The 24,579-nt window shown below is 49.9% G+C and overlaps 2 protein-coding genes across 13 annotated transcripts in view; one reads left to right on the plus strand and one right to left on the minus strand.

Annotated features, from left to right (window-relative positions):
• Nucleotides 1-21,411, plus strand: part of DET1 (DET1 partner of COP1 E3 ubiquitin ligase) — a 60,966-nt gene extending 39,555 nt beyond the window's left edge. For 3 of the 11 annotated variants that reach the window (XM_081552032.1, XM_081552031.1, XM_081552033.1), the window contains 2 exons: nt 19,618-19,660; nt 21,071-21,411. In XM_081552032.1, coding sequence (XP_081408158.1) covers nt 19,618-19,636 — 19 coding nt within the window. In that variant the 3' untranslated portion in view covers nt 19,637-19,660; nt 21,071-21,411. Of the gene's footprint in view, nt 1-5,667; nt 8,617-17,249; nt 17,811-19,617; nt 19,661-21,070 lie in introns of those variants that run through there. The other 8 variants (XM_081552030.1, XM_081552029.1, XM_081552028.1 and 5 more) reach the window with 3 other exon arrangements.
• MRPS11 (mitochondrial ribosomal protein S11) lies at nt 13,295-24,408 on the minus strand. 2 transcript variants are annotated; one of them, XM_081552037.1, is made up of 6 exons: nt 24,311-24,408; nt 24,048-24,173; nt 18,150-18,248; nt 15,922-16,051; nt 14,434-14,499; nt 13,295-13,690 (listed from the first exon to the last, which is right to left on the minus strand). In XM_081552037.1, exons 1-6 carry the CDS (start codon nt 24,373-24,375, stop codon nt 13,583-13,585), a joined length of 594 nt encoding a protein of 197 aa, XP_081408163.1. In that variant the 5' UTR covers nt 24,376-24,408; the 3' UTR covers nt 13,295-13,582. The 2 variants fall into 2 exon arrangements, with proteins under 2 accessions (XP_081408163.1, XP_081408164.1); XM_081552038.1 differs by lacking the exon at nt 18,150-18,248.
• Between the last annotated feature and the right edge of the window lie 171 nt (nt 24,409-24,579).

The following is a 24,579-nucleotide window of genomic DNA, read 5'->3' on the forward strand; positions in this document are numbered from 1 at the left end:
CACAAAGGATTTGAAGCAGCTCTCAAAAATATATTGAAAATAATGTTGTTCAGTCGCTAAGTTGTGTCCAATTCTTTGAGACCTCATGGACTGTAGCACACCAAGCTTCCCTGTCCTTTACTATCTCTCGGAGTTCGCTCAAACTCATGTCCGTTGAGTCAGTGATGCTATCCAACCATCTCTGTTGTCCCTTTCTCCTCTTGCCCTCAATCTTGCCTAGCATCAGGCTCTTTTCCAATGAGTCGGCTGTTCGCATTAAGTGGCCAAAGTATTGGAGCTTCAGCTTCAGCATCAGTCCCTCCAATGAATATTCAGGGTTGATTTCCTTTATATTCCTGGTTTAATCTCCTTGCTGTCCAAGGGACTCTCAAGAGTCTTCTCTAGCACCACAGTTTGAAAGCATCAATTCTTTGGTGCTCAGCCTTCTTTATGGGCCAACTCTCACTTCCATACATGGCTGGTGGAAAATAGAATAATGAAATATGTATTTGAGTAACTTGGGGCCAGAGGACTGTATGGGTAAGCCATCAAAGGTGTGTATGGAATGCCAGGACCCCTTAGTGACCCCCTTTCCTCAATACTGCTTCTGGAACCATTCTAGTCTATCTAAGACTTTAAAGCTTAGAATGACATTTGGGGCATATTTTCTTTTTCATGTAACATAGGAAGTTGATTCATTCAATAAGTTTTAAGTACCTTTTAAAAAAAGAAGCAGCAGAGTATTTCCACCATTTGCATTTCTCAATTCTTTTGTCACATTTTGGGGCCATCAGTATGGTGTTCTTTCAAAATCAGATATGCTGGCTAGTGTTTTAAATTCCAGTTAACACTCCAGAATCCACTACTACATATCATTTTAATTGTGCATCTTGTTAAGCCAGAGTCTTTTCCTTATTGTCTTGGAATGTTTCTCCAGAAATGTTCTAGAAAACCATTTTAAAAATCGCATTTTTCTAATGCTCACCAACGTTCTCATGGCATTATCCGGATTATGGCTGAGTTTGTAACTGGGTATTGGCTCCCTGACAGCGTGGGCCAATCTGGGCAGTCCTGGGTGACTGAGGGTGGAGGCGAGGCCCCCACTCTAGTCACTGGTTTAGGCTCCTTGATTCAGTGAGATGTACAGACATTTATTGATCCCAGGTGGTGCTAGTGGTAAAGAACCTGCCTGCCAATGCAGGAGATGTAAAAGATGCAGGTTTGATCCCTGGGTCGGGAAGATCCCCTGGAGGAGGGCATGGCAGCCCACTCCAGTATTCTGGCCTGGAGAATCCCATGGACAGAGGAGCCTGGTGGGCTTACAGTCCACGGGGTTGCACGGAGTCGTACGCGACTGAAGCGACTTAGCACGCACATGTTGGGCACTTTCTTAGGCTCTGGGCACTGCACATCCGCCAGTCCCTGCCTTCTTGGTGTTCCCTTCTAGCAGACAAGACAGAACATAAATGAGAAAACTAATAGAGTGACATCATCTGGTTTACGTTTTAGCAATATCCCTCTGGCTGCTGGGTGGAAAATGGGTTGTGCTCAGGGGAGGGGCTGGTAGGAAACAGGGAGCCCACTTAAGAGGCCAAGGCAACAGGCCAGGCAAGACAAGGGTGTGGCAGTAGACGTGCTGAGAAGCAGTCAGACGGGGATGACTGCTCCATATTTTGTAGGCAGGGCCTGCTGGCCCAGTTGCAGAGTTCTGCATAGAGGTAAGACAAAGGAATCAAGGATGCATCCAGAGTTTTTTGGCCTTAACTGGGAAATGGTTCCATTAGCTATCTTATGTTAGACTGGGAGAGGGAAAGGGTTTCTGGGGAGGGGATGAGAATCAAGAGTTTTATTTTGACCAGACTGGGTCGAGATGTCTATGAGACAGTCAGTAAAGAGTTCCACAAACTTCTAGTGATCCGTCAGCACTTCACTGAATCTGGGCTGGGGGTGCAGGAGCAGAGAGATGGTCCCCAAGGAACAGGCTGCCCAGTGCCACACTGCCTGTGATCAGGACCACCCTGGACTCCCCTGGAATCCTCCTGCCCAAGGCAGCTTGCCCTAGACTTCTGCATTCATTCATTCATGGGTCACATTCAACACATATTTATTGAGTGCCGTGATGGTTATTTTCCACTTGCCCCTCAAAAGTGCATGTTTTTGTGTGATCTAAATGGACAACATGTTCTTTTCTGGTGTTCCATTTGGTGTTCTACTTCTGAAAAAAAAAACACATGAAAGCCAGCAGAGTGAGTGGCTCTGTTTATAAGATAGTTAATAAGGCTGATGAAGCTGGGCTCCTGTAATCCAGGGCTGGTGGAAGGACATGTGGCCTTGGAACCCTTTTATCTTGTGTGTATGCTCCTCGGGCCCCATTCCATCCCCCGAATGCTGTCATGCCTCTGATCAGAGCCCTGTTCAGAATCCTTAGGGGTGCACCAGATTCCTTTGCCTGGCCTTGCCAGCCTGGCCTCAGCCCCTTTTCAGCTCTTCCACTTGGCATTCCCAGCCGACCCTGCCCCCGACTCTGCTCATCCTGACCCACGCATGGCTCAAGAGGGCTGTTTACAGAACACGCCGCCCAGCCTGACCTTGACGTTTTCCAGCCTTCCAGTCATGATTCCGCTGCTCCGTGCCCGCCCGTGGCGCTTGGCAGCTGCAGCCCCCTGCGCCGTCCTCCCCTGGTCTGCCGCCCGAATGAACACCTTGCTCTGCCGTGCTCCTCAAGTGCTCATCCACTGAGGGACTGAAACCCCCGTCCAGCCGGGAAGCACTTGCTTGCTTGTGTCTGAGAAGCGGGATGAATCCTTTAGTCACAAGAGGAGTGACTTGTGGAAGGTGGGAGGCTGGGTTCCCAGGGCCCACGGGGCTCTGTGCAAGGTAGGAGCTGGCCCACCATGATCCTGGGAGTTCCCAGTGTGTCTCATTCCCCACGACGCCCCCCACGCACCTGGCCCAGCCTGCACTTAGGCAGGATGGTAAAGGGGCTTCTTCCTGCTACCTTGGAACTTCTGCTAAAGGCCTCCAAGGGGGACCAGAGATGTTCAGTATCCTCCCAGGCTAAAGCTGTGCTCTTCATGGGTGGTGGTGGGGTGACTCCAAAAGTATTAGCTGGGACTTGTCAGAAATGCACACTCTCAGGTCTCAGCTGAGACCCACCACATCAGAACCCACATTTTAACAGGATCCTCAAGGATTTTGCTTGCTCAGCAGAAGATGAGAAAGGGAAGGACTATCATACCCATGTGGGACTTAATAAAGGATAGCAAAATGAATCCAACACCCACCACCCCAACCAGGCCAAGGAAGAGATTTGGGATTCGAAAAGGGTGTTCTGTGCCAGTCAGGTTCACAGTTGCAGGAAACAAACCACTCTGGTGGTTTTAAGTAGAAGAGGATTTGTTACTGGAAATTCAGTGTTTACACCGATGGAAGGAACTGGAGCCCACCTGCAGAATCTCTACAGAGTTGCTGCCTCAGCCTCACCAGGAAGGCAGGGCTTCAGAAATGAGGCTGTGGGCGACCTCAGTCCACTGCTTCCCTTGACCTGAGGATGGGGACGTTGCCATGGCCACTGCCACGGCAGCCTCTCAACACTGACCAAAACAATCCAACATCTCCCCAACCAAAGCAGCACAGAATCCCCTGCCCACTGCAGCTTGCCTCTGCCTTTCTTCTTCCTTCCAAACTTGGTGCAAGCACAACTAATTTGTGGAACTGCCTGTGTAGCCAGGACTGCTTTCCCCTGCTTTGAGGTTAATTGATGGAAGAAGAGCTTGCAGAGGTTGGGGCACTTATCAGAAGGAGAGAGTGGTGTCTCATGCCTTGGCTGGTAGCATACTGGGCAGAGCCTGTTCCACGCCATCTCTAAAGCAGGGTTCAAGAGTGTTCTTGGGAGCAAAACACCGAGAGTATCTCACAGAGCGCAGGCGGGGCATATTCATGAAGATGGAGGATGGTGCCTGCTTCTGGCCAGGAGCAGCCTGGAGGGGGGAAGCTAGCAGAGCAGGGCAAAGGGATAGGGGGCAGCAGCTGGGTAAGCCACACTGCTGGCATTTGGTGGGTCGAGGATAAGTGGGGTGTCCCTAGGATCCCTGTGGCTCAGTGGGGACTGTGGAGGGAGCTGGGCTTAAGTCAGCATTGCTGGTACCCCACTCACCTAATGGGGTTCAGAGGTCCTTGTAGGAGGACCCTGGGCGGGATGGGCCACAGGGTCAGGAGCTGAGACAGGTGGGGATGGGTCAGCCAGAGCGCACGTGCTTCTCGCTAAAGGGGTTGTGTTTGGGTTCTCCAGGGAGCAGACCCGGAGACACTCCTGGGTGGGGGATGTTTATTAGGGATTGTCCAGGAGTGACACTATGGGGGGGGGCAGGGTGGGCAGAGAGAAGGCTGGCTGTGCTGCAGCCTAAACCGACCCCCAGGGGCCTGTCAGAGCTGGCCAGGCCCTAATGTCTGGGCCTCCACCAACCACGGGATGGATGTGCCATCGGAAGGGAGATTGCTCTCTGTGGCTGTCTCTGGGGCTGACAGCAGCTAGGCAACAGACCCTTCCTTTGTGGGGCTTCTGAGCAGCATCTCCATGTCCACCACAGAAAGGCCCAGGGTAGAGCTCTCTGCATGAAGGCGGGGGGGACTGGCCCCAGAGAAGCCACCACGGGCCCAGGTGAGAGCCAGCCTGTCATGACGGAGGTGTGATGATGGCCACTGTCGGCCAAGAGAGCCCCACGGAGAGCAAGAGGAGCTTTGCACTCCCCCCTCGTTCCATCCTCCCTTATCCTGACCCTGGAGAAGTGAAGACAGAATCTACAGAGGGGCGAAGGGAGAAGCTTTGAAAGGCCCAGAGGTCAGAGTTTTCTAAGAGATTTGACTGGACTTTTAGATCCTTGGAAGACCAGGATAGGTCAAAATGGGACCTTTTGTTTTTTAAAATTTTTTGGCTGCACCGGGTCTTCATTGCTGCTCGTGGGTTTTCTCTAGTTGCGTTGAGAGGGGGCTACTCATTAATATCGGTGTGCAGGCTTCTCATTGCTGTGGCTTCTCTTGTTTCAGAGCACAGGCTCCAGGTGCACGGGTCTCAGTAGTTGGGGAGCACGGGCTTAATTGCTCCTCAGCATGTGGGATCTTCCTGGACCAGAGGTCACACCTGTGTCCCCTGCATTGGTAGGCGGATTCCTAACTACTGGACCACCAGGGATGTCCCCAAGTGGGACTTATTCTTACAATTAAAGGAAGGCCATGGAATTTTCCTGAGATGAGGGTTTAGGTCTGTATAGAAGAAGAGATCTGACATAGTTAAGGCGAGGCAGTGATGGGAGAAAAATAAAGTTGTATCCCGAGAGTCCATGTTCAGCCTGTTTCCCGAATTGGCCCTTGCTGAGGGACTGCACAGAGCAGGCGGTGTCCTTGGTGGAGCATGGCGGGTGAGTGGGCCTGCGCTCTTTGCTTCTCACACCTGAGAGGCTCTGGAGCCCTTGCGGTGACCCAGTTTTCTGCCTCAACTGAGCCACACGCGCTCTGATTATAGGGGTGTGAAGGCCCTAAATGACTGTGAAGAACTTTTCAATCAGACGGAAAATAGGTGAGAAATGCTTTTCCAAGAATGCTCCAATTATCCCAGTCTCAACAGGACAAAAACATGTGCTTTGCCTGCTCCAAGGGACGTGTCTCACGGTCCCCATGGTTTTCTTCCAGAGGCCGTGTGTGCTCTGCTCGCAAGGCTGAGGGCTGGAGAGGATCCTTGGAAGCACAGATTTTATTTTCTCAGGCTCCAAAATCACTGCGGACAGTGACTGCAGCCACAGAATTAAAAGACACTTGCTTCTTGGAAGGAAAACTATGACAAAACTAGACAGCATATTAAAAAGCAGAGACATCACTTTGCTGACAAAGTCCTGTATAGTCAAAGCTATGGTTTTCTCCAGTGGTCATGTATGGATGTGAGAGTTGGACCATAAACAAGGCTGAGCGCTGAAGAATTGATGCTTTTGAACTGTGGTGCTGGAGAAGACTCTTGAGAGTCCCTTGGACAGCAAGGAGATCAAACCAGTCAATCCTAAGGGAAATCAGTCCTGAATATTCATTGGAGGAACTGATGCTGAAGCTGAAGCTCCAATACTTTGGCCACTTGATGTGAAGAGCCGAATCATTGGAAAATACCCTGATGCTGGGAAAGGTTGAGGGCAGGAGAAGGGGACAACAGAGGATGAGATGGTTGGCATCACTGACTCAATGGACATGAATTTGAGCAAGCTCTGGGAGATAGTGAAGGACAGAGGACCTGGTATGCTGCAGTCTATGGGGTCCCAAAAAGTCGGACACAACTGAGCAACTGAACAACAACAATTTGCGATAGCTGAGGCTCTCCTTCCCTTCAGAGGCCCAGATGCCTGGCCCAGGAAGGCAGCCCTGTCGGTATCTCAGAGGCAGGGCCCACCTGCCCCTGCTGTTAGACACTCACTGTGGCAGCTCCGGTGCTTCTTGGCCCCCTTCAACCCAGAGAGCAAGTTTGCCTCGTAAACCTCTCTTGAACGCGTCCTGCCCTGCAGTCCTGACTCTCTGCTCTCAGTCCTACTCTCACTTCCCATCTCCTCTCCAGGGGAGAACCTGTTTCCTGCTTCTACCAGTTTCCAGTGGCTGCAGGCAGCCCTTGGCTGGTGGCTGTCTGGCTCCCGTCTGTTGATGTGGTCACATGACCTTGGCCTCCTCTGTAGGCACGTCTCCTGCGGCCTCTATTTCTTAAGGGTTCATGTGATTCCATAGAGTCCACCCAGATCATCCAGGATAATCTCCCCATTTTTTTTTTTTTTAAGATCCTTTAATTCAATCACATCTGCAAAGACCCGGTTTTTGAATAAGATGACACGTTCAGATTCCAGGGTTAGGATCTGCTGTCTCTGGGGGCCGTTATTCAACCTGCTACAGAGCTCCCCCCTAACTTCCCTCACATTATGCTCTAAACTGTTGGTAGTTTACTGCACAGACGATCATTTCGGCCCTCTACCGTTTGTCCATGCGTGCATCCTCTCTGCGGAAAAGGTCACCCATCGCCCCTGATTCCCCACACTTGTCTCCTAATGGTCACTCTTTTATTTATTTGGTTGCACTGGGTCTTAGTTACAGCAGGCGAGATCTTTAGTTGCAGCATGTGGGATCTAGTTCCCTGACCAGAGGTCAGACCTGGGCCCCCTGCACTGGGAGCTTGAAGTCCTAGTCCTAGCCACAGGACCACCAAGGAAGTTCCCTAATGCTTACTCTTGTTTTGAGCTCGGGTTCACCTCCTGTCGGAAGTGTCCTGTGGTACCTATTCTCATCACCACTATATCACACACACACACACACACACACACACACTCCCTCTCTGTGGTAGGACCAGGAAGATTACAATGGACTTTTTCTGAATTTATCTCCCCTGCCAACCTCTAAGGTGTTGAGGGACAGCTACTAGGCTCTAGACTTACTTTATCTGAGCATGGAAACATTTTCAAGGAAGGAGGGATGGAAGAAAGACTCCTGGAAAATAGACTTCTGAATCATTTGGCTTTTAAATTTAATTTTTGGCTGCACATTTGTAACAATCTGGCTTAATCTACATTTGAGTGGATTTAAGGGAGGAGGAGGTTGAGTGGTTGGCTCCTACAGAACATTTTCTGATTAAAATCACAGGGAAGAGAGCTTTGGGAATAGTAATGATAATCCTGGCAGTGAGATGGGCTTGCATCTGCATCCGCCACTGTTCTCTGCCAGGACCCCGTAGACTGGGGCCCGAGGGAGCAGTGTGGAAAGAGCTCAAGGGCCAAGCGTGTACACAGATGTCTGGGAGGACGCACATAACTGCCCCATGCAGGTGGAATAACTGAGGGTCAGACTGATGCTGAGCCAGGGTTCCAGCCAGGGCTGGCTGTCTGCAAAGCCCCAGCTCTCTCCACTGCAAGCAGGCTGGCAGGACTGGGCAGCCAGGAACCCTGGGGGGAAACGCACGGCAGGAAGAGCCAAGGGCGTTTCCTGGGCAGCCAGTAGGTCTGTGTCGCAGCCCTGCGGCTTCCCTCTACCCAGTGTGGGCTAGGGCGTCTGATCCCAGGCTGTCCTCCCCGCCATGGAGGAGCCATGGGCTCCTGGGTCCCATCTATCAACTGCCTCTTGGTACCCAAGGGGAAACTGAGGTCCATCTGGGGGAGGGGATGTGGCTGACAGCCTGCTGAGTCGGTACTCCAGCTAGGTTGAGACAAGTGTCCTGCCAGCGAGGGCCCCCCTGTGACACCACACTGCCCCACACTGCCCCTCAGTTGACATTTGCTTTCTGTCCAAGGGGATTATGCAAATCCGAGGTGGTTAAGCTGCCTCAGGGCGTTATGGAAACAGGATGCTGAAGTCTGTCTGCCCCCACCTTCCAGCCAAGCAGTAACGACGCTGCTTTTCTGACTTTTCTGGCCAGACTTGTTAGGCTGAATCACAGGGCTGTGCACAATTTAATTTGAACTCGGGCAGCCAGAGGGGACAAGCCAGATTGATTACCAGAACAAACTGGAGAGCCAGGTCAGAAGACTTACCCCAAATACCGGGCCAACCACAGGGTAGGGGGTGTCACGGGTCTGTGTGTGCCAAAATGTTTATTAAAAAATGTGGTCTGCACACTTCAGGTAATTGACAGCGCCTGACTCTGCAGTTTCTACATGTTTCTTATAAACCAGTTTTTTATTTCTATTTTATTTTAATCGGCTCATTAATTAATCTGAATAAGCAACAACATGGACGGCTGACCCTTGAAGAACACAGGTTTGATCTTCGAGGGTCCACTTATATGTGGATTTTTTTTTCCCACTAAATCCGTTCAGTACTACGATGTCCAAGGTTGAATCCATGGATATGGAACAGTGGATCCAGAGGGTCATTGTGATGTTTTGTGTGGATCTGCAAGCGCGTGGAAGGTGGGTGCCCCTAGGCCTGGTGTTGTTCAAGGTCAGCTGTATATAGCACCTTCTTCTGAAGGTGGAAGAGGTAAAAAAGTCTTCCTGCTTCCTAGTCACACCACTTCTCTCCCTGGAGAGAACGTTACCATTTGGAGTATGTCTTTCCAGGTAACTCAATGCATACACGTTTATGTATACAAATCCTGCCCTTTTCTACAACAATGCACGACTGTCCTCCACATACTCTCCTGCCTGTCCCGCCCACAACCTCTGTTTTTTCACTTAGCAAATACATTTTGGCTTGTTTCAGGGCTAACATGCTATTATACAGATGGACTGTAATTTCTTTAGCTCTCTGTTGATGGACATTTAGGTTCCAATCTCCTTCCATTACTCAGTGCGTCAGTGAGCACGTATCTCTGCCTACGCGCACCCACAGGAAAGGCCACCTCAGCGGCACTGCCCACTATGGTAGCCAGTGGCCTCATGTTCTGCTCTTTCTATGGCATGTCACGGAAAAAACCCCAAATGAACTTTTTGGCCAACTCGATACATTCCAATTAATTTGAATTGAATAAAACTGAACTCTCAGCTCCTCGCACTTGGTCATGCTGGCCACACTGAAAGTGATGGCAAGTCCTGGAGGTGCTGGGGGTGCTGTGCTGGCCCTGTGGCCCCGGGGCACGAACATCAGCTGGGACTATACCGCTCCATGTGGGAAACACCTCAGTGAGAACTGTAAATTCCATGCACAGAGGAGCACTGACATATATACATACCACGTGTAAAACAGACAGCTAGTGGGAAGCTGCTGTTTAACACTTAAACACAGCGGGCTAAGTTCCATGCTCTGTGATGACCTAGAAGGGTAGGATGGGGGTGGGGCTCAAGAAGGAGGTGGTATATCTATACATGAGGCTGATTCATGATGTTGTACAGCAGAAACTAACACAACATTGTAAAGCAATTATATTAAAACAAAAACAAAAACAAAAAAGCAATGGGTCTATCCAGAGTAGGAAAAAGAAAGAACAAAGGAGGCCAGGGGGAAGGCATACATGCATTTTAAAAAAAATGGACATGTCAGAGTCAGGTTGCAGGCAGGGATGATTGGAAAATGGTTCCTCCTCTAAATTTCCCAGTTATATTCTGCCAGCATCCAGGTACCTGAGTTTTGTTGTTATTCACTCAGTTGTGTCTGACTCTTTGTGACCCTTATGGACTGCAGCATGCCAGGTTTCCCTGAACTTCACCATCTCCTGGAACTTGCTCAAACTCATGTCCATCCAGTCAGTGATGCCATCCAGCCATCTCATCCTCTGTTGCCCCCTTCTCCTCCTGCCCTCAATCTTTCCCATCAGGGTCTTTTCCAATGAGTTGGCTCTTCCCATCAGGTGGCCAAAGTATTGGAGCTTCAGCTTCAGCATCAGTTCTTCCAGTGGATACTCAGGACTGATTTCCTCTAGGACTGACTGGTTTGATCACTTGAGTGTTAAACAGGCTTATTTTGATGGTGACAGTACAGCTCAGTGTCAGTGATTGACCTTGACTCAAAGAAGGGAAAACATTGCATCTATGTTGAAAGAAATTATATGTGCCTTTTCGCCTGCAGAGGAGAGAAGAAGCGAGGGGAGGGGGGAGGAGAGGCTTTCCTCATGTAGCCAGTCCCAGGCCACCAGTTGGAGCTGCAGACGCACTCATAGCGGTAACCAGAGGCCCTGCTGCCAGGAAACAAGGAAGTGTGTCACACGTGCTGATGCCAACACTCTGCTTGTGCAAACACTCAGGGCCCAGGGCCAGGCTCTGTCTTCTTTGCCCAAGGGAAGTGCAAGCACATGGCCACCTGTGTCTCAGGCCCGGCAGGCTGGCTTCAGAGAAGGGCTTGTGCCAGTGGGGACAAGGCAGCCTGGCAATTTGGGTGAACGATAATGCCTTAAGTGGTCAGTGAAGATGCTGAGTGCCCCCTGAGGAGGAGCCCCTCTCTGAGGCCAAGACCCAGCGATTAAGAGGTAATACAGTCGAAGGGGGCTTCCCAGGTGGCACTAGTGGTAAAGAACCCACTTACCAATGTAGGATGTGTAAGAGGTGTGGGTTTGATCCCTGGGTCGGGAAGATCCCCTGGAGGAGGGCATGGGAACCCACTCCACTATTCTTGCCTGGAGAATCCCCACGGACAGAGGAGCCTGGTGGGCTACAGTCCACAGGGTCTCAAAGAGTCGGACACAACTGAACACATGCACAGCCTAAGAGCTCAAGTTCCCTGGCTCCTTAGAGCCTGCACCCAGCAGGGCCCTGGGCTCCCAGCAGTAAAGCTGTGTTGTCTTCCAGGGCACCCTGACAACAGCGCCACCCCAGCTGGCTCCTAGGGCTCCTCTGTTTCTGGTCTGAGACCACTGATCCTTTAAGGTCCCCAGCGTGCTACTTGTAGGCACTCTTAGTATTGTCCTTTTCAAAGCCCTCTTGGGAATAACACTTCCTAAAACTACAGCATAAGGAGGATTTCATTTCTGGAATGATGGAGACCACCTGTGCTTCCTTTTCTCCACACCCCCTCCCCAGGAGGCATGCCCTCCAAGGATGGACCAGATCTCCTGCGTTCTCGTTCTCCTTGGGTTCAGCCCCTGGGGATGTTGGGTGGTCAGAGGCCGGAGCAGTCAGGGTGTTTCTTCACTCTGCCTTTGCGGGGCCAAGGTTTTGGCAGAGGCTGCATTCCTGTGACTGGAGCTTTGGCCAGGCTCTGGGGATAGGTCCTTCCCCTGCCCCTGTTGGTCTTCAAGGGCTCCAATGTGCTTATCCCCTGACCCTGCCCACACTTCTGTAAAGTGAAATTGTTAGTTGCTCAGTTGTGTCTGACTCTTTGCAAACCTGTGGACTGCAGCCCGCCAGCTCCTCTGTTCATGGAATTCTCCAGGCAACAATACCACAGTGGATTGTCATTTTCTTCTCCAGGATATCTTCCTGACCCAGGAATTGAACCCAGGTCCATCTTAGCCACCAGGAAGCCCCTCTTTTGAACCATCTGCTTCTTGCTCTGATAAACTAACTGCTTCAGGCCCTCTGTTCACCTGAATAAAGGCCACACCATATCACAGAGCAGTTCTCATGAGCCCTGTTTTTTAAGCATCATGTTTACATGCAGTTTTATGGTGAAAAAGTGTTAACTCCCTTCTGGCAGTGGCTTTAACACCAGAAACCTTCAGTTGGGTTCCTTTAGTCATTGGTCACAAGTTATCCTTCATAGGTCCTGCTCAGGATGGAAGAGAAGGCAGTAGGGAGACACTTTGCTCCTAAATTCACATCTAGATCATGGTCTTTCTCCCTTCTCTGGCCTGTACAGCACAGCAGCTTTCCTATTTGAGAGGGCGTTTGTGGACTTATTACACGGAGCTCGGGCAAATCGCAGCACTTGGCTGGCTGGGCCCACGTGGAGCCCGTCAGCGGTCAGCAGGCCCTTCCTGCAGATTCGCCTCTGAGGGTCGTGCACCTTTTCATCTCCTGTGATGCTTTTATCCTTGGTCCTCTTTGTCCAAGGAAGAGGGAGGGGTCTCTCCAGCTGGACCCCTGGAGCCCCCACCTTTGGCTTCTGTGTGGCATCCAGTGACCCCAGAGCCCAGACTGAGCAGTCAGTGCTGCCCCGGGGGGCCGGCTGAGCTCATTTGGGTGGGGACTCCCTTTCCTGCACTTCTCAGTTGGGCTCTGTGCTCACCCATCCCACCATGCACACTAATTTCTGTTTTATACCACTCTCCCTTCCCTCCTTTAGGGCCACACAATCTTGGGTGTTCAGACTGCTGACGCCCATGGAATGCAGAAAGATGCCTTGACTGTGGGGAATCTCTGATGGTTCACGCTGGTTTTTTTTTTTAACATGTAAGGGTTGACATCTTTATTTTTAAAATTTATATTGGAGTATAGTTGCTTTATAATATTGTGTTAGTTTCTGCTGTACAGAAAAGTGAATTGGCTACATATATTCCCTCTTTTATTGGATCTCCTTCACATTTAGGTAACCACAGACCATTTAGCAGAGCTGATGGTTCACGCTTAAGAAAACCCGATCCCAGGACAATTCTCCTGTATTGTTACGGCTAACTTTAGACATTCCCATTAACAGTGAAACCTACTATCAGAATACTCCAAAGGTGGGGGCAAAAACCTCTCAATTTGGGGTCAAATTACAAGTTAATAAGAAAAGTTGCTAAAGAGCTCTAGAAACCTTGGTTTAGGGCCTAAAGAGGAAATATTTGAAGCCAAAGAGGAAGGTGTCTGGTGCTTAGTTGCCCATATTTATATCTTACTCCTTCCATTGAGGGTTTCACCTCAATTCACAGTCTTGTTTTCAGGAACTGGAGGGAGGTTTAGGTCTGCAATGCTGGAAGCAAAAAAAAAAAAAACCACCTCACAAATTACTACAGATGGTGAAAATAATTTTATTTTTTCAGAAGAGAAGCAGCATTTACTGCCGGAAGTCTGGGTCAAGCTGCCCTTTAACTCCCCTTGTGTCCAAGAGAGGCACGGCCTCACTTCTGGCCACACTGCCCTCCAGTGAGAGGGACAAGCAAAGGCCACCGAGTAAGGAAGTGAAGCTCTCCCTTACTGCCCCCAGGGTCTCCACAAGCTCTGCCTGGAGAGACTGGACAGAGCCTTTCCATGAGGCCCAGCTGGAGGCAGGATGACGTTGGGTGCAGGCTTCCTGGCCCTCACAGTCTTCGCGCCTTCCTGGGGCGGCAGCCGTTGTGCGGGATGGGGGTGTTGTCTGTGATTGAGATCACTTCCAGGCCCCCCATGGTCAGGCCCTTGATGGCAGACTGGAAGGAGCAGGAGGAACAGGAGGATGGCATGGACCAGAGACGATGCCCCGGTGTGTCCAGACAGAGCTCGGAGAGAGATGGGGGGGTGGGGAGGGGGAGGTGGGGAGGCGCTGGCTCCGATGCCTGCAATCCAATCCCATCCTCCCAGAGGCCTCCCCACCAACCCTTCCCCCAGACCCTCAGCACTGCCCACGTCCCCAGTCCCACCTGCCACGCCCCACCCTGCCCTTTACAATCTAAAGACAAAGACTACTGTAAACCTCAACACATCTTAAGCATTACGCTTTTGTAGTTTCCTCTGCCTGGAATATGCCCCTCACCCCCAAACTCATCAACCACCCCCAAACTCATCAACACACCTGGCTAGTCCCTCGTCATTCTTGAGAAATCAGTAGAAATGTCACCTCTTTGGGGACACTTTGGTGATCACACCCAAGGGGCTCCCAGCACCTGGGGCACAAGCTTCACTGCTGCACCTATGAGTCTGTCCCGAGGGACTCATTTGTGACAGGCCCCAGGGACCCCCTTCCTGTCCCCAGCAGGCACTCAGCAAGTGTCTGAGAAACTGAAACTAAGTGATCAGGGCTCGCCTGGAGAGCCTCAGTAGATCAGACGCAACGGAGACAAACTTCGAGCCGTCAGGGAAGTCCGGTCTCCCTCCTCTGCCCCCACCCCTATTTCTCTCACTAATTGAAGCACGAAGCGCGCAGGATGGGCTGGGAGGAAGCAAGGTCACTTACCAAGCGCCCGGGCCCCAGGCCTTTGACCACAACTCGGACGTGGGTCACGCCTTTCCCTGTAGCTTTCTGGCGAGGAGCAGCAAGTGGTTAGTGCTCCCCAGAAAGAACTGCAACAGCCCCACCCCTTGCTACTGCCCCCTGGGGTGACAGGGTGATGAGCTCGAGGGAACAGGCACCCACACACGCAAACAGGGGAGGACAGGGAAGGACGCAGAGGGCAGACGGCTGCAGCGCAGGACAGACGAGCAGTCAGCGGGGGGCCCTTCCGGCCTGGACAGCACTGCCACCTAGTGGGTGCTTCGAAGTATCGCTGTTCTCAGGCAGCCAAAGGCAGAATCTCAGACCCTAACAATCCCTGGACTCCTGCGCCTCAGTACCCTCTTAAAGAGTGTTCTTTAATCATTTTAAATCTTTCATTACAGTTGAAAGCTCTCTTTATTGATTATAAAGGCAGTTTGTTACAGAAAGTCTGGAAAACACACAGAAGTCACTCAACCCACCATGCAGAAGCCACCGTTAACACTGACATTATTTTTTTAAGTGTATATAACCTGTCCATTTAGTGGCCATTGGTCGCATTGTGACGATCACTAATATAGTGCCAGCAGTATTTCGGGGCATGGAGCTTTGTTTGAGGGGACATTCCGGGTTTGGGTGTGAACCTTTGTGGGGCCTGTGTTGTAGCAGACAATACAGGTTCTGGGCCCAGAGCTGGGGGGTCGGTCAGTTCAGGGAACCCGACTGGCTGCACGGCTCTGAGCAAGTCACACACTCTGAATCCCAAATGACTCTTAAAAATGTGGGTAATACTGAGGGTCTTCGAGGATTCAAGATGATGAACATAAAGTATCTGGTGTGTAGTAGACCTGCTCTGCCTTGCTCAGTTATGTCCGACTCTTGGCAACCCTATGGACTGTAGCCCGCCAGGCTCTTCTGTCCATGGGATTTCCCAGGCAAGAATACTGGAGTGGGTAGCCAGGCCCTTCTCCTGGGGATCTTCTCCACCAGATCTTCCCCATTCAGATACGACTGAACTCGTATCTCCTGAGTCTCCTGCATTTGCAGGTGGATTTTTTTACTGCTGAGCCATAGAGGAAGCTTGTATAGTAGATACTCCATAAATACACACTAACGGCAGCACACTGCCAGTTTACTTCTAGAAAGATCTGCAGCAGTTCACGCTCAATCTGGTACGGTAGTTGCGTCCTCACACCACACCTTCTCCAGATGGACTATCACCACAACCCCACCCCACTCAGCCCTCTGGTATTTAAATTCAGGAACCCTTGTGAGACTTCAGCACCTGGTTCCTGGTCCTTCTAACTACCCTCACGTTAGGAGACCCAACAAAAGTTTGCAAACTCTTGCTTCTGAAGGGCTCCTGCAAGGACAATCTTCCTTCCGGTGATCAGCAGTGCAGAAAGTGGAGCCCAGCACAGAGGGAGCCGGAAAGAACACACATGCACACACGTACACACAGACACTTACCGCCGCGGCAGCTATGCCCGCTGTCTGTGCTGCGATGCCCGTGCCCTTCTTGGCATTCCGAAACCCCTCCGTGCCACAGGAGGCGTGGGCAAGGGGCTGGTGAGCGGCCGAGACCACCTGGATCTGTGTGCTGGGGAAGGAGGGGAGGTGTACAGAATATGATGTCTGTTCAGGGGAGTGAGAGAGCACCAACCTCTGCCCAGACAAGCCCCAGTGAGAAAGAAAAAGACCATCAGCTGCTTCCACCCTGAGCTTATCAGGTGAATTTTTTGAACTCCTGTAGGAGGTGTCAGGAAAGGTCAGAATCAACCCCTAAACCTCTGAAAACTGACAAGTTGCAAACTCTACAAGGAGCTATTATGCATGGAAAGTCTGTGTCCCCCAACTAGATTCATGCTGAAATTCTAACCCCTAATGATGGTTCTGGGAGGTGGGGCCTTTGGGATGCAATGAGGTCACGAGGGTGGAGCCCTTGTGAGTATCAGTGGCCCGTCAGAGGGACCCCAGAGTGCTCAGTGGTCTCTTCCACCACGTGAGGACACGAGGAGAAGCTGGCCACCTGCAGCCTTGAAGAGCTCTCGCTAGAACCCGACCCTGCTGTCATGCTGATCTCTGACCTGTGGCCTCCAGATTGAGAAATAAACGCCTGCTGTTTCAGCCACCCAGTCTGGTATTTTGTTGTAGCAGCATGAGCTGACCAACACCAGTGCCATAACCTGAGGGCGCTGAGTGTCATCCACAGGAGGGGTGGTGTATTTTCCCCCTCACATCTTCCCTGCAGACAATGTTTAAAGTAGATTCAAAGTCCTTTCTGCCCTTCGCCAGCTCCCCACCCCCCCAAGAAATTGAATATTCACATCAGGTAATTTTTAATGACTTTTCATTGGTAAAGTTTCAAATATACTCAAAAGCGAATAGAATAAAGTCTGAACTCCCCTGGGCTCACCATTCAGCTTCAACAATTAATAACTCATATCCAATCTGGTTTCATCTGTAAACCTTGTTTCTTCTACTCCCCTCTACTCCCTACTAAGGGATTATTTTGAAGCAGATCTTAGACCCATCATTTCATCTGTATTTCAGTATATATCTCTAAAAGATAAGTACCCTTCAACAAGTTAAATTAAAACTAAGAATAACTTCAACAAATCCCTAGGCTGGCTTTCCACTCTCCCCTTAATCACCACCCCGTCTCATGGGCTGAAGAGCCCTCGAGAACTCACAGGCAGGGGAAGTGGAGGGTGGTTATAAGGTGACCGGCTGGAGCCAGCCCCAGGCTGGGGCCATCTGCTGTGGGCCTGGCTATGGCTGTCATTTCCCTCCCACAGCTTCTTGGGTCTTCTACACCGAACAGAAGCACAAGAGAACTGCTTGTCCCCGAGACAACCTCAACAGAGATCTACAGAGTAGGCCTCTTTAAGAAAGCAAAGAAACAAAGAGAGCTAACCTATACCCTTATCAGCCTGAGAAGAGAGGAACAGCCAGGGGCGCTGACTCTGGGCTCGGAAGATGAAAGCTGAAACGCATCCTGCGTCCTGCGGCACCTCACCCAGTGCCCCCGCCGCCCCAGCCCTGACCACCCACTGTCTCTTGTACTGTTCTCTCAATTGCTTCGCAGGCCACTGCTGACCAAATACCAACCCCATCTCTAAGTGGGGGCTGGTCTGTGAAGGTGTCACTGATGTCAGCAAGCTTTCTGCTGCCAACACACAGTTGGGAACTTCCCTGGCACCATCTGAAAGCCACACAGAACACAAATCTTCCAACCTCACTCAGCCCCACAAAGGCAGAGGTCTGGTACACAGTGGACCAAGGCCAAGTACTTTAAGTTGACCCTTGTTTGGAGGTTTCCCTTTGCTTAGTTTGTCAGTAAATCCTGTATTCTGAAATAATCTGTCTAATTTATTAATCACCCATCCCCAGTACCAACACTTAACAACTACTTTCATGGGGGGATCTTCTGGCCCTAAATGTACTCTAGCTCTGGAGCAGAACCAGAAAATACAATTCCCAAGGACAGCAAAGGAATCTTACCAATATGATATGGGCACCCAGTTCACATTTCCATTTATTCTGAATCAACTTGATAAAGAGAGAGGAGATTTCCCCAAACGAGGAGGATGCCTGGGCGGGGGGCTGTGCACCAGGACCCATGGGACTTGCCCACCCCTCTGCAGGGGAAAGAAGCCTCCACCCTAGCCCTGCCCAGGAGTCCCTTCCCCACTTACTTGTTGTAGGATGCTTTAATGTGTGCGATTGGGATCTCCTCGAATTTCTTTCCTGCCCACCTCAAAGAGCTTTCCTGTCCTGGAACTGGAGGGTAAATGCTGCAATTAGAAGAAAAATTTTAGGTAAAGTTGTTTTGATACGTTTTTCAATTAAAAAAAAATCACATAGTTTAAAAAAAGCCAACAGCATAGACAAACAGGTAACAAAAGACAGCAGCCCTCTGCCCCAACCTGCTCCTGAGGTTGCTGCCCCCAACCCTTCTGGTGCTGCCAGAACACGGTATCTGTGAACATTGTCCTTCAGTGGCTGTTTCCCCGAGTTGCTGACTCTGGATACAGGTAATGACTTTCTGCCGGGAGGAAAGAGAATTTAATGCATACTCCCCATCCTCCCTTATCTCTTCTAGTATAATCAGATCACTCTTTTCAGTCCTCTATAAGCTATTCTTTCTGCAATTAAAAAAACCACGGGCTTCCCTGCTAGCTCAGTGAAGAATCTGCTGCCAATGCAGGAGACAAGGGTTTGATCTCTGATCTGGGAGGATCTCACATGCCTCAGGGCAACTAAACCCGTGTGCCACAACTATTGAGCCTGTGCTCCACAACAAGAGAAACCACTGCAATGAGAAGCCTAGGCATGGAAACTACAGAGTGGTTCCCACTGGCTGCAACCAGAGAAAAGCCCATGTAGCAACAAAGACCTAGTATGCTGCTGCTGCTGCTAAGTCGCTTCAGTTGCATCTGACTCTGTGCAACCCCATAGATGGCAGCCCACAAGGTTCCCCTGTCCCTGGGATTCTCCAGGCAAGAACACTGGAGTGGGTTGCCATTTCCTTCTCTAATGCATGAAAGTGAAAAGTGAAAGTGAAGTCGCTCAGTTGTGTCCGACTCTTTGCGATCCCATGGACTGCAGCCAATCAGGCTCCTCTGTCCATGGGATTTTCCAGGCAAGAGTACTGGAGTGGGGTGCCATTGCCTTCTCCCAAGACCTAGTATAGTCAATAATAAAATAAATAAAATTATTTAAAAAATTAAGTCAAACCTCTATTTCTTGCTTTATCAACCACAGATATCTTGACTATCTTTGTTAAAAACAAAGATAAAATAAACTTAACAATATTTATAAGGATCATTATTGTTAAAAAAAAAAAAAAATTCCAGTATCCCCTAGAGTGGAGGCCTGTAAACTTTTTCTGTAAAGGGCCAGAGGGTAAATATTTTAGGCTTTGATGGCCATGATGCTTCTGTTGCAACTACACAACTTTGCCACTGAGGTGCAGAAACAGCCACAGACAACAGTGAGTTAATGGGTGTGACTATGTTCCAATAAAGTTCTATTTATAAAAATCAGGCAACTGGCCATAGGTGGGTGGGTAGGGGCCAACTTGCCAGCTCCTACCAAGACCAGTGGAAATCAGGACCGGCTGGACCAGGACCACGTGACTCTGATGCTTCCACTCTGCCCTAGATTTCTGGATGGGACCTGAGAATCCATTTCTGAAGTAGCCCAGGTGAGTCAGATGTGAACTCGGTTCAGCACACTGGTCCAGACACTATGCTGAGTTGAAGGCCCAGCCCCTGGCCCCCGCCCCCCAGTCTGCTCTGTCCTCTGGCTATCTCTTGCTCGGGACTCTTCATTTTCAGGTGGAGAAACAGTACTGATAGGGGAACAGGGAAGCCAGGCCTTGGGCCGAGGGGCTCTACCTTGGTTCAGAGTTTTGCTGACCACCTGCGCTTTTTTAATTCCAGACTCAAGCAAACCTGCTGCTGCACACTGCCCACATGCACAGATCAGATCTGTGTTTGTACCCACTCAGCCACCTGAACTACAGTGGGTTCTGATCCAGAGAATACTATTATCTGAGCACCATCCTCTCCACTGGCTTTCCTGGAGATATTTAACAAAACAAAACTGTAACACAGTTGGGTATTCAGGAGTTACAAGTGTATTCTTTCCTGCTCTGCCTGATCTTAGAGATGATTTAGCATCTCGGCAGGTTGCCAGCTTATCGGCTACACGTCTACATGCTGAGACCAACTGTGGAGGAGGCTCTGTTGTTGTTAGTCAGTCACTCAGTCGTGTCGGACTCTTTTCGACCCCATGGACTATAGCCTGCCAGGCTCCCCTGTCCTTGGAATTTCCTTGGACAGAGTACGAGGCTCTGAGATGACATTAATGTTTAAAACATTATAAGTTCCCCATTAATAATTTCTTCTATGGACTTTCAAGTCAAACACTTAAGCCTTCTGAAGTTTGAACACGCCAGCATTATGCCTTTAATAGGGCAAGATTTTCAAACTAGAAAGGATCCAGAGCTTGAACCATTTAACTGAGGGTGCAGACAAGATCAAGCTTTTAAGCTTCCCAAGTCCAGTGAACAAGTGGTTCACCCTGAGGCAGCCCAGGAAAAGGAAAGACAAAGCTTTCTGGTGCTGGTCTGCTGGCTCTTCACACCCATCCTCAAACCAGGTCTGCACACACAGCATCTCTTTCAAACGGCTGACAGGGACTGAAAATAGCCAGCACAGTTGGCTAGAGGAAAATACACGGAGTGCCTACTGTCCTCTCTCTCTGTCATGGTTTCTGGACCTCAGTACCACTGACATTTTGGGCAGGGGGATTCTTTGGCGGGGGTGGGCGGGGGGACTGTCCTGAACACTGTGGGGTGTTTGGCAGCATCCCTGCCTCTATCCAACTAGGTACTGACCCTTAAGTTGTGACAACCAAAAACGTCTTCAGATATTGCTAAAAGTCCCCTTGGAGACACAGTGGCCCCAGGCTGAGAGCTGCTGGTTAACTTTAATGACTTCCAACATCAAGTGGGCCCTCAGTACTGCTGGCAATCACACAGCGCATCCCCTGTTCAATTACCCATTCACTGTCCTGGATGACTAGTTTGTACTTTCTTTTGTCCCCTCAGACCTTCATCCCCTTCCTGCTTCCTCGCTGCCAGCTGATGACCTTCACAAGGAAATAGAAGCAATCAGGTTTTCCTTCAGCTCCCACTACTGAACAGCTGTGCCCCCAATCTCTGCCTTGTCTCCCGTGATGACGCTCCACTTGTGTGTCCGCCCCTCAAGGACAGCACTCCGGCAACACTCCTGCTCCAGCATCTGCATTCTTCCCCCTCTCCACCGCATCATTCCCATCGGCAAAACATGCAATCATTTCCCCAGTCTAAAACCAAACAGAAGCCTCTGGATGCCAAAGCCTCCTTGAGCTCCTGCCCGTTTCTCTACCCCCCTTAAAGGACTGACCATACCTGCTGCTTCTTCCTGTCTTCTATTCTCCCTGAACCCACACCATTCAAACCTTAGCCCCTCATACTTCACCAAAAGTGCCCTAGTCAAGGACACCACAAATTCACAATATTAAGTCCCGCTATCATCAGTATAAGGACCAGTCAATCATATCAGTAGCATTTGATATAGTTGATCTACTTTTGAATCACAGAAAAGAAAAAAGTCTCTCCAGGTTTTTTTTAGTACCTCTCTGGAGGTTCCTTCTTTCTCTTCTGCTGATTCCTCCTCAGCTTCCCAAATCTCTAAACACCAGTGGCTCCAGGGTTTAGTCCTTAGACCTCTCCTTCACTTTATCTACCCTTTCTCTCTTGATGATTTTGTATCTTATGATTTTAGACATCATCTAGGGAATTCCTTGCTGCTCTCATTGCCAGGGGCCCTGAGTTCGATCCCTAATTGGGGAACTAAAATCTTAAAAGCCGTGTGGCGGAAAAAGAAATCATCTATGGATTAAGTCTTCCAAATGTGTACATCTAACTCAGATCTGTGCCCTGAATTCCATTTCTAATTGCTAATATTGTATCTCTACTTGGAAGTTAATTAAACATCTCAAATCTACAATTCAAGCTCCTGCAGTCTTCCCCATCTTCATGACAACTCTATCTTTCCAGTTGTTTGGGCCACAAATTTTAGAATGTCCCTTCAGTTCTCTCCTTTTCTCATACCTTACATTAACAAATTCTGTTGGTTCCCCCTTCTAAGTGCATCTGTCTGACCATTTATACTATCTCTGCAGCTGCCACTCTGGTCCCTGCCAGCATCGCTTCTCACTGAGATTATCTCAGTAGTCTTCTGATTGCTTAGGAGACTTCTCCCATTTTCCAGCCTAGCTCTCCTACAGTTTAATATCAACACAGTGGCCAAAGGGACCCTTTAAAATGTAAGCATGAGCATGTCAACCCTCCATTTAGAATTCTCCAGTGACTTCCCATTTCTCTCAGAATAAAGTGAAGTCCTCACAATGGCCCACAAGGGACAACAGGATGTAGCCCTGCATGCCTGATGCACCCCTCACCCTCTTGTCCTCATCACTCATTTTTATTTCTCACTCCACTGTGGCCTTCTTGCATAGACACTAGACACACTCCTATAATCTGTCATAGTTCTTTTTCTTATTTTCTATTTACTGTCCCGTATCCAGTAGAATTTAAGTTTCACCGGGGCAGGGATTTTTGTGTGTTTGGTCACTGATGTGTCCCCAACACCCTGAACAGTGTCTGACATTGTTGAGTGACCACAACAGAATCTTCACTTCAATTCCTTTGGCAGCTCCCCACTGCCCACAGTGGGGAGTAGGTAAAAGCCCCAATGTATCTTGTGGTTTTAAACATCATCTATGTGATGAGTCTTCCAAATGTCTATGTCTGACTCACATCTGTCCCTTGAACTTCATCTCTAATAGCCAATATTGTATCTCCACTTGGATGTTAATCAAATATCTCAAACTTAAACACACAAATCCAAGCTCTTACAGATTAATGACAGCTCCATCTTTCCAGCTGTTTTAGACTGCTCGTTATCTACAGATAAGGCTCTTAGCATTCTGATTCCTTTTTACCCTGCTGGCCTCATCTACCATCATACACACACTTGACTACAACATTCATACCGCATGCCTTACACAGACTGTTAGCTTTGCATAAAATGACCTTTCATCTTTTCCAGCTGAGCTCCCATTCAATTCAGCTCTTAGCATCACATTATTTTCCTGGCACTATTGTCTGATTTCCTCAGGAGTTAGGCACTCATTCTTTCATACTTCAAAGCAACCGCCTCTTACCTCCAGCAAACCACTGATCAGATTATGGTGAAAACATGTGCATGTTTGTCTTTCCTGGTTGACTGTGAACTACTTGTGCGAAGGGATGATCTTCTGCATTTGTACCCTCAGAACCAAGCAGTTTCTTAGTAAACGTCAGCTAAACGCATGTTAAGTACAACTAGCACACAGAGGCAGTGTCCCTGGCGGGAAGCAAGATGCCAGTTGCTGAGGCTGAGTACAAAAACCACCCAGGACCTTGCTGCTGCTGCTAAGTCGCTTCAGTCGCGTCCAACTCTGCGACCCCATAGACGGCAGCCCACCAGGCTCCCCTGTCCCTGGGATTCTCCAGGCAAGAACACTGGAGTGGGCTGCCATTTCCTCCTCCAATGCATGAAAGTGAAAAGTGAAAGTGAAGTCGCTCAGTCGTGTCTGACTCTTTGCGACCCCATGGACTGCATCCCACCAGGCTCCTCTGTCCATGGGATTTTCCAGGCAAGAGTACTGGAGTGGGGTGCCATCGCCTTCTCCGACCCTGGACCTTAGACCAACTCTAAAAAGTGCATTAACAACCTTTTTGTATCGGAGACCCTGATCCCATGAGGGAAACAAACGTGGTGATATTTGTTACACACCTTCAACATCCACTCATTCATCAAAAGTTCACTGATCCTTACTACCTCTTCCATATTCTTTCCACTTTAAGAGGAAAAAGCTGAGGCTCTAAGGTTAATCTGCATAAGGTTCCACAGTGACAAAGAGTAGGGAATTCACTGGTGTTCTGACTCTGGAAGGTGGTGCCAGTCGCCCGAGGGCCGCACATAAATGGCCCTTACCTGAAGCTGCTGCGGCTCGGAGCCGGAGCCGGAGTCTCCGCCTTCTCAGCCTCCCGCTTGGCCGCTGCGTCTTGCATTTGTTGGGCGCTCATGTGGATGGTGGGGGCCGGCACTCCGGCCACGACCCTGCGGAGAAGGAAAGCTCAGGGAGGTCCAGGCCTAAGAGAGTCCTAACTGGACTCCAGGAGTCCAAGTGGCTCATGGGACATGGGCAGGAGCGCATTCCCGGGCGACTGTAGGCTCGGAATGAGTAACCATCTTACCTGGTCGTTGGCGGCCAAGCCCACGACCGCAAGAGCCAGGGCCCCGCGTTTCTTACAACCTGCATGACTTGACTTGACCTCAGTCAGCTCCCGTCCGCGGAGACCGCGGAGCTGGGCGGGGCTGGAGCGGATCCAGCACCACGAGCTTGTGGGGGAGGGTGCAGGGGAAAAGCCACCTGATTCCCCTTTCTAACGTACATCAAAGATTTTTATTCCCACTCAAGTGCTCAATAATAACTATAGTTGCTAGTGTCGACTGGGAATCCTTC

The sequence above is a fragment of the Giraffa tippelskirchi genome, chromosome 12 (assembly GCF_054371585.1).
Source record: "Giraffa tippelskirchi isolate mGirTip1 chromosome 12, T2T-mGirTip1v1.2.pri, whole genome shotgun sequence".
NCBI lineage: Eukaryota > Metazoa > Chordata > Mammalia > Artiodactyla > Giraffidae > Giraffa > Giraffa tippelskirchi.